At 60.8% G+C, this 9,182-nt stretch overlaps 1 protein-coding gene across 1 annotated transcript in view; it reads left to right on the plus strand.

Annotated features, from left to right (window-relative positions):
• Positions 1 to 812: 812 nt before the first annotated feature.
• The window catches only part of VOLCADRAFT_120113 (uncharacterized protein), a gene marked incomplete at both ends in the record, with an annotated part of 12,432 nt that continues 4,062 nt past the window's right edge, over positions 813 to 9,182 (plus strand). Inside the window, 12 exons of the mRNA XM_002959188.1 lie at positions 813 to 932; positions 1,154 to 1,256; positions 1,532 to 1,593; positions 1,996 to 2,254; positions 2,867 to 2,913; positions 3,222 to 3,407; positions 4,317 to 4,684; positions 5,227 to 5,313; positions 6,250 to 6,340; positions 6,822 to 7,019; positions 7,511 to 7,630; positions 8,530 to 9,142. Coding sequence (XP_002959234.1) covers positions 813 to 932; positions 1,154 to 1,256; positions 1,532 to 1,593; positions 1,996 to 2,254; positions 2,867 to 2,913; positions 3,222 to 3,407; positions 4,317 to 4,684; positions 5,227 to 5,313; positions 6,250 to 6,340; positions 6,822 to 7,019; positions 7,511 to 7,630; positions 8,530 to 9,142 — 2,254 coding nt within the window. The remainder of the gene's footprint in view (positions 933 to 1,153; positions 1,257 to 1,531; positions 1,594 to 1,995; positions 2,255 to 2,866; positions 2,914 to 3,221; positions 3,408 to 4,316; positions 4,685 to 5,226; positions 5,314 to 6,249; positions 6,341 to 6,821; positions 7,020 to 7,510; positions 7,631 to 8,529; positions 9,143 to 9,182) is intronic.

Below are 9,182 nucleotides of genomic sequence, written 5' to 3' on the forward strand. Positions count from 1 at the left end.
CGAGCCGCAAGTTAGAGCGGGGTCCTTACATATGTTGTGACGTCCTGACGTGTATTCTCATTCTCCTCCGTCATCCGATCTGTATAAGCAGCGTGGACTGTGTTTCAGCAAAAAAAGAAAATTTTGTAGTGTTCCAATGCACAGGATCAAGATTTATAGCTTTATTCTTCAAAATAAGTAATATTCCTTGATTTATCCAGCCAACCGGCGCTCGCAAACTTACAGGGTACAACTAATAGGAAGTCCAAGTCTCACCGCTAAGACGCTTCAGGTGCTCCAGGACCGCCCCCGCGTTCCCTGTAGGCGGAAGGTTGAGGCTACCATTGGTATGCCCGGCTGGAAGTAGCCTTTGGCGAAGGCTTGCGCCGGTTCCGGGCGGGGGCGTTTCTAAAAGCAGGGCAGGAGACCTGAGCCCGCTGCCCTGCCCAATAGGCTTCAGGGACAATTGTTGCGCGTTCATTTTTAAATGCTATGGTAGGAAGCAGCTGTAGAATGAAGCTTAGGCTGTCGCCACCTTTTCACCACGGTGCTCTCCCGAAAGATGTGGGCACTTAGTATACGTTATAAATAGCAAGGATCACTGATGCTTATGCTAAACATACATCTGTACATCTATAAACGTCTAATAGTCTAAGCGCTTTAGTGGAACAGGATGCCAATTAGGATGCGATGTTTCTCCTCGCGCGTAATGCCGTACGGATGGCGCAGCTCACGCGCAGCATGCCAATCCGTAGCATGCGCATGTCTACTCTCCATTAATGTCTTGCTTCTGACATAGTAAATCTATGCATAACTGATAGAAAAGGGGTTCTATGTCTGCTGCCTTCTTGTCTTTGGTGGCCTGGAGCCGTCATCTTGCATACAGTTCCCATGATGCAGCATTTTCGCTTTTGCAATGGTTCCGTCGAGTGCATGGTTTTTCCGCTGCTCTGGTGGGTTGCCGGGACGTGAGCTTACCAATGGTCCTCCTGTGAACGGCTTTGTCGTCGTCATCTTGTGATTTTAGAGCGTCAGAAGTCTGTAGTTTAATAATTATGCCATATTATAGGGACAGGTTCCGTGGAGACCACGCGTCGCGGGTCTCCCAACCTCGTTCTGTCATCTTCCTTCCCAAACCCCATCGTCCGCCTGCAAACCCCCTACTTAATCGTAGCCTGAGGTGTCAGCTAAGGCTGCAACAGCTGCAGCTAGGCGCAGCATGCCATTACTGCAGCTACCAACTCCCTTTGAGTCTGAATTGGAGGAGGTCCTCGCCGGTAAGAGCGGCCACAATTTAACACATCGCAGCACGGGTTCCGCACCGCACATTCCTGAACCCCTCATTGCACATACATGGATTTTGACTGCACTTGGGCTGCTGGAGAGGAGTGGTCAGGTCATCCTTTGCTAGTGCATGGTGATAAGGACCCGCGGGACGGCGTACAGCTTGCGCCGCGCTCATTACATTACCACACAAGGAAGTCCCCCTTGCTAGAGAGCTCACCAGAAAATTCTCTCAGAGTATTCCGTATGTGCAATTCGGGCCCCATAGAGCGTGGGCTGAAGCCGCGGGATGCGCGGCGGCTGGGTCAGGAGCTGGCAGAGCGTCTAAAGGTAATTAACCCACCGAAGCGGCAAGCCATGTATACAACGCATATATATAACGCATCTCAGCTGTTAGCGCCCAGGGGACTGGGGATGGGTTCGCCTTGCTGTCCCAACGGTGAGGAGGTGTTATTGTGTGGCTCCTCTGCAGAGCAAAGTTGGAAAGGAAGGATTGCAGGAAAACCCGCACCAACCAGAATTACTGATTGCACCTATACATGCACTTGACATCGTCGCGCACACGCACCTGGGCTAATCGGCCCCACCCGGGCATCAACCCTAGGGTCGACTCACACGTCGCCGAGAACCCCGCCTACCCTCGCCACGCATACAGCCGCGGACTCTCAATGACCCAAGTCGTGTTTCCCGACCCCTCAACCTTACCGTTCAACTTCTAACGGCTTTCCGCAGTCGCTCAGCCACACGCCCCAGCGCGGCGGCTTTGGGCCCCCAAGCAGCACGGAGCCGCTGCCGCCTCGTGGTGGCCGGCTGCGGGGCCCTGAGCTGCTGGCGGCCCGTGAGGCGCTCGAGGCGGGCCAGATCCTCTTAATGGATGAGCGGGCAGTGAATGCGGCCTTGGGCCTGCCGCCACCGCTGCGCGGCGATGAGCGACATGGTAATGTGCTGCGTGGGGTATTTGAGGGGGCTGCCTCCGAGGGAAGGGCTCCTGGTAGGGGCTCTTCCACACAGGGGGAACGTGTTGCGCAGGGGGAGGAGGAGGAGGGGGAGGAGGATAGTGCGGGGCGGCGTGTGGGCATGGCGCAGGTCGCCGAGGAGACGTTTGGCCAAGTCCTTTTCGGAGGTCGCAATGCGGCAGGAGGTGGCAGGCCGGTGACGGGTTCCGCTGATAACAGGGCAGTGCCCCCTTGTCCCTCTTCCGCCACAAAGACCGACTGCCACGAGTAGGCTGGCTGGCCGGCTGGCCTGGGGTTGACTCGGGGCAATCAATGCAACCTTTCCATGTCCAGCAGCTGCGCCGTTGCGTTAATGTTGCTCGCATGCGGCGTTAGGTCGCTGACTCACTGATGCGTACCTGCACCCCCCGTCACTGCGTTGGTCGCACACATTGAACCGCCCGCGCACAGCCGCACCCCCGCCGGCCCTCCGTAATCCGCGCCTGCAATGTTTGCTCGTTATCCGTTATCCGTTATCCTGTTTGCGAACTCCCCCCAGCGCGGAGAAACGCCCTCTATGCCGACATGCGGCTGATGTCCCGGCGCTGATGGCGGGGCCCCTGACACGGCTGCCGCTACTTTTATTGAACCTGGCCTTACCACTGCAGCCCCGCAGATGCAGAAGATTGCTCCCAAGTACAAGACCGAGCCCGAGGTGCGTGGGTAGTGCCTGGTGGGTTTCAGGTTGCACGTGTTGCAGGCCCTGTCCTGCTGTAGAGTGTAGAAGTAGAGTGAAGAAGTAGAGTGAAGAAGTAGAGTGTAGAAGTAGAGTGAAGAAGTAGAGTGAAGAAGTGGAGTGTAGAGTCGTGTGTGGGGATGGTGGGTTGACACTTGGCGGTGTTCGTTCGCACACGTCCTCCGTCTCAGCCGCCGGGTCGGGGCAGCTACGCCGCAGTGCACGTACCGCACCAGAACGCGGCCATGCCGACACCTCCTCGCGATCTCTTCCCGCCTTTTCCGCAGATCCTGGCCTACGTGGTGGCTCGCCTGGCGCCCGAGTACGCGGTGTGTCGCCGCGTGCTGCATGAGGCGGTGCGGCTGCTGGAGGCGGCAGGGGCGCTGCCTGGCGCGGCGGCGGTTGAGTGGCGGCCGCGGGAGGTGCTGGTGCACGGCGCGGGCGTCGGTGCGGCGGTGGTGGCAACGTTGGAGGTGCGTAGTTAGGCGGATGGGTAACTGGGCGGGCCGGTGGTGGGACGGAGAGGCTGAGGGATTGGAGGTAGGATTTGGGCAGGAGAAGCAGTGGACTTGACCAGAATGTGAACGCCGGTGTCCCGTGTGGAACGTTTAACCCGCTGATTAAGAGGGTATCGTGCATGAAGGGTTGGTGGGTTAGGGTGGGGCTGGCGGGGCTGTAAAGGGCTGTGACGCCTACGATGGGGCACTACGGTAGGTGCTGGGTACGTTTACACGGATTTGCGGAGTTGCAACACGGGTCGACATGGGTGCTGTGTCATGTGTGCCGCACTGCCGCAATGAGCGCAGCCCACCCATGGCGGGCTTGCGCGGTGCCACTGGTTACCTCCGCCAGCCCGCAGGGACCATGATGGCCGGTGGAGGATGACCACATCTCGGGCTGCCCTTTACCGTTCGACTAGCTTTGCGCCACCTGCCGCGCCGGCACCTGCCGCCATGCTTCACACTTGTACGGTTTGATTTTGCGCAAATGCTTACTTGTTTCGCCTGTGTATCCCTCCCTGCCTCCATCCCTGCCTCACATCACCTCTTTTTCTCTCAACTCACGTCAGCTGATTGCTCTTCGCCGCCTTCGCACTTACCTTCGGAATACTACGGAGATTTTTTTCTGCTTTCTTTCCGCATTTTGTTTTAGTCTTCGCTGCTAGGTAGGTAATTTTCGCCGTCGTCATCACTACATCATCGCGAGGACTTCTCCTTCACAACCGCTGACTGGTTGGTTGTGCTTACTTAGCATCTGGCGTATCAGTCTATCCTCGGCATCAGTTTCTCGCGTTTGTGGATCGTCTTCCCCCCTGCCACCCTCCCTCCCTGCCTCCCTCCCTCCCTCCCCGGCTGTCTGTCTGACTGCACCTACCCGGACAGGCTTTCGCGACCAGTCGCTCCCTCTTGCGGCTGGTGGCCCTGGAGCCCAGTCACCTGCGCCAGGTGCTGGGGGCTCGAGTGGAGCGAGCGTACCGGGCGAAACAGCAGCAACAGCAGCAGCATGTACTGAGTGATCGTGATGAGGTGTCGTTAACACATCAACAGCAGGAGCAGCAGCAGGCTGGAGGAGGAGGAGATGGTGCTCCACGCAGCCGGGCGGTAGCTGGGGCCGCCGATTCTGGGTCTGAAGACCGGGCGGCAAGGGGGAGGGGAATGTCAGGCAGGCAGCAGCTACCGGCGGGGCCAGTGGTCAGCTGGGTGCAGACGTTGCCGCCCCTGACCAAGGCCGCGGGTGCGCAGCGCAGGAGGTACGGCAGCCGGGGTGCACCCCCCGGGGGGGGGGCTCAGGCGCTGTTTGACCCGGGGTTACGGGTCTGTGAAGGTGCGGTGCGGGGTTACCCTCCAGATGTGACGAGACCGATATGGTTAAAGTCGTCCCGTTGTGAGGCGGCCACAGGAGACAGACAGCGTCGGGCACGGGGCTCAGCAATGCTACCTGTTACGTACGGGGGGGGTGTTACACCGGGTGGTGCTGCTGATACTGATAGTGATACTGATGCCGATGGGGCTTTAGACAGCGGACATTAAGACTTGGGTCATGTGTTGAAGGGTGGAGGATGTAACGAGTTACAGTGTGTGTAGTGGCAACTGTACGGAAAGGCTTAAGTAGCTCAATGGCCTGCCGACCAGCGCAAACGGTCCTACGTCGGTGGTTACGTTCACCCACTGGGGGGCCCACTGGGGGGCCTGCGGGTAATAGAGTCCTCTGCGGGCGGGGGACGGGGTCGGGGTCGGGCCGCCCGTGACACCGTGTTAATGTGTGATTGTGTGTATCCCTTGGGGGAAGCAGGTACGACTTGGTCATCGCGCCTTATCAACTTACTGTACTGCCAACGGTCGAGGAGCGAGAGCGTCTGGTTCGGGAGCTGTGGGACAGGTGCGGTAAGGGGAGGCAAGCACCGGGCGGGGGTGGGGTCCTAAGTGGGAGAGAAGACCATGCCGACGAGCAAGCGGGGTTCGAGTCCAGGGAAGGAAGACCTTCCGACGGGGAGCTGGCGCGCGAAGTGCCACACCCGCGTCGCGGCTAACACCTTCACATTTATTTACTTATGTGCGCGTAGTCGCAATGATGATATACGTGTGTATGCGCGCTGTGGACCTTCCGTGCACTTCCTTCCTGGAGTAATAATGCCCGTGTGTGCGGCCCACCTACCGCCGCATGTGCCCACATACCCCTTTGTGCCGTATGGTGGTGACGGTAGCCTGACTCGGAGTTATCTGTCGCTGAGCGGCCCCCCCCTCCAGCGGCTCGAATGGGAAGCTGCCGGAAATCCAAAACCAGCTGCATAGCCCATGCCGAGCTGTCGCAGTCCGAGGCGTCATAGAGCCCTACGTGTATATGTGTGTATGTCTGTTTATGTCGTATACCGAGGGTGTGTGTGTGTGTGTGTGCGTACTCTGGGGTGAGAAATGGCTGTCCAGGGGACACGCATGGGGCCCGCCACGCCCTGCGCCCTACCTCGGTGCTCCTCCTTCCCTTTCCGTGCGACCCCGAGCTCCCGCCATGCACAGTACACCGACCCCGCATATTCCCTATAGTCGTACATTGATCGCTCAACACTCCCCCGCCTTGCCTACCCCACTCTTTCGGGTAAAGCGCTGGGTGGACCGCTTCCCACACCGCCTCCACACTTCCCATGTTAATACCTATGTATATCTATATCCCCCACTCCACCGCACCTCACTCCCCACCCCACCCCACATCAACCCACATCACTCCCCACCTCAGCCCACCTCACTCCCCACCCCACATCACTCCCCACCCCACCCCACCCCACCTCAGCCCCTTCGCTGCCTGGTTCCTACCCCTCAGGTGCGGTGATGTGCTGGTGCTGGTGGAGCCGGGGACCCCCCGCGGCTTTGCGGCCTTAGCGGAGGCGCGGGAGCTGCTGCTGGGGCGGGAGGTGCGGGTGTGGGGCGGGGAACAACAAGCACGTGTGTGTTTCGAGGAGCTGGGCGGAGCCACTTAGCAGGACGTGTGTGACGTCGTGCACATGAGGGGGTGGTACATGAGCAAGTGGCCTCCTTGATAGCGCACCGTGTGCGGGGCCATATTGCCCGTCATGCGCTCATCACCTTGCCCCGCATCTGGTTTGGGTGTCGCTGTGCGTCGCGTCTTGTTGGCCCCTTTGTTAGCTGCCCAAGGAACAAGACGGCATGTGGAGGACCGCTCGGCTGTGCGTCGGCACAGACCGACCTAGCAACCCAACTGGACCGCCTCATACCGGCTGTGGGGACACCCTTCACACACGTATTTATTCCCCCGACTCACTCACGACCAGTTGATACCGGCAGCCGGTGCTTACGCGTTCTTGCTCTCTAATGTCCCCCCCGATTCCCCCCCCCTCCACATACACACACGCGCACACACGGTCCCTTGGCCAGGGCCGGAAGCGCGCGCAGCTGGAAGCCGCCGCTGGCGCCACCTCGGGCGGTTCAAAGTCAGGGTCGGGGCAACACCGGCTACCGAGCCACGGTGGAGGAGGGACCGACCCGCGGGTCGCTATCAAGCTTCGGAGCGCGGGCGCGCACGTGGTTGCTCCGTGTCCGCACGACGGTATCTGCCCGATGCAGGTAGTGGTGGTGAGGGGAGGTGGCGGACTTCCCCTGGGTCACGAGGTTAGGAGCGTGATGGAACTTATTGTATTAGGACGGTGTGGTACTTGCGGATCTGGAATGGAGATTGGGTTCAACGTGAGCACCGACCCGGGGTCTCTTTCCAAGGGGGCAGGGGCGGGGGCGGGGGCGGGGGCAGGGGTGCGGGCGGGGGCGGGGGCGGGGGCAGGGGTGGGCTAACACTCAACAACTTTGAGGCGGCGGCGGGGTTGGGGGGTTGTGGGATCCTGCATGCTGTGTGCTGACTTTGTATGTGGAGGTGTGGGGGGTACATCGGGGTGATGATGCATACATGCATACGTACGACCCAGCAGGTGCCGCCATTACCTCGTTCCACTCGACAACTGAAGGGTCAGGAAAGGAAGAGCTCAACCTAGGAGAAAGGGGGACGAGCCAACGTCCCTAGACGAGAATCACCCATGTGTTTGTACGTATGTATGCATGTCTTATGTACGCAGGGAAGCAAGCGCCACTGGTGTCACTTCAGTCAGTCGCTGCAGCTGCCGGCCTTCATGCAGAGAGCCATGGCACCCCCGGGCGGCAAGGCGCTCGGCCGCAATAGAGCACTCAACGTGCAAGTGCGTGTGTGGCTGCGGGGGGAGGGGGTATAAAGATACGGCCCCCGGCAGACCGCTAATACCGTTAATCTGCTTCCATCATCCGTTGCTTATCTGTGTAACGGCTGTGCCGTACAGTGGCTCATTTACCCCCTGGGCCTACCGGCTTCCGCTACCCCGCCTCAGTGTGAGGACGGCGACTCCGGGATCGTCTATGGCTGGATAGCCTAGGGGGGATCATTTCGGAGTCGTTCCAGTCGGTCTATCTTGGTGCTATTGATGCTGTTGGTGCTGTTGGTCTTGGCAGCTTTGCGGTAGCTCCTCCTCCTGCTCCTCCTGCTCCTCCTGCTCCTCCTGCTCCTCCTGCTCCTGGGGGGGGTGTTCACATTGGCCACAGCGCCAAGTACTTGTGCCGCCCCGCCGGCAGTGGGGGCGGGGGCCCACGATCTCCTGACGTGACGGGTTAGTGCCTCCTGCCGATGTCCTCAGAACTCACCCCTCCCTGGTTTGATTCCTGGATGCTGTATCGCCCCGTTTCCATGGCTGGCATCCTTTTGAGCTTGAAATTGGCTGACAGGGCGGTAGGGACCCGCTGGGCCCCCTGCGCATTTGCAGACGGACGTACTTCCCCTTCCCTCCACCACCCCACCCCACCCCACCCCACCCTTCCCCACCCGGGATCCAAGATCCACTCGGTCCGGATCTGCGGCTGGCCCCAGACGGCCCACCCGCGAGGGTAGAGGGACTACGGCTCACTCACCTGACAACACGAGCACTCCCCACCACGACCTCCCCCACGCCGGCAGCTCACTTCTGGTTGCTTGCATATCATTCGCCCCCGGTCCCCCCTCCACAAACTCACAACCCTTTGGTGCTCGTCCTCCTGTTCCTCCTCGTGTGTACGGGAGGGCCGCCCGCAGGATGAGCGCTTCAGCTACGTCATCTTGCGGCGGGGGCCCAGGCCCAACTTCCGGGTGGCCATATCGCGTGACTTTGATGACGGCGGCGCCGCTGGGACGAGCAACCTGGCGTCGTCGCCGCCGCCACCATCCAGACTGCCGCCGCGTGTCGTACTGAACCAAATCATGCTGGATCGCGCCGCGGCAGCGGCGGTGGCGAGAGTGGGAGCGCCTTCTGCCGCGGCTTTGGCGGCGGATGGAGGCGTGGGCCCTCTACCTGGCACCGGTATCGTTGACGTCAGCAAACGGCCAGCCGTGTCACGCCGTACACCTCTATTCAGCGCCTCGCCTCCACCGCAGAGCAGCCCTGCAGACGACAGCCCCCAGCCCACTGCCGCCGTCCCGCCGCAGCCGCCGCCGCCCGCCCCGACTGTCGCCGACTCCGATATGCATCCCGTCGGGACGCTGGATGTGACGGTGCAGCCGGCGATGCCGGCCGCGGCGGAGGCAGTTTCACCTCCGCGGCCGCGGGCGCGCGGCGGCTCCTCTTTCGGCGGTGCCATTGGCGCCGGCCGCGTCGATGGCGGCGGTACTGGCGGTGGTGGTGCTGACGTTGGCGGCGAGGCGGGTGGCGGTGCGGTCACCGAGCGGGGCCCCGTCATCAGCGCCTTTAC

The sequence above is a fragment of the Volvox carteri genome (assembly GCF_000143455.1).
Source record: "Volvox carteri f. nagariensis unplaced genomic scaffold VOLCAscaffold_133, whole genome shotgun sequence".
Classification (NCBI taxonomy): Eukaryota; Viridiplantae; Chlorophyta; class Chlorophyceae; order Chlamydomonadales; family Volvocaceae; genus Volvox; species Volvox carteri.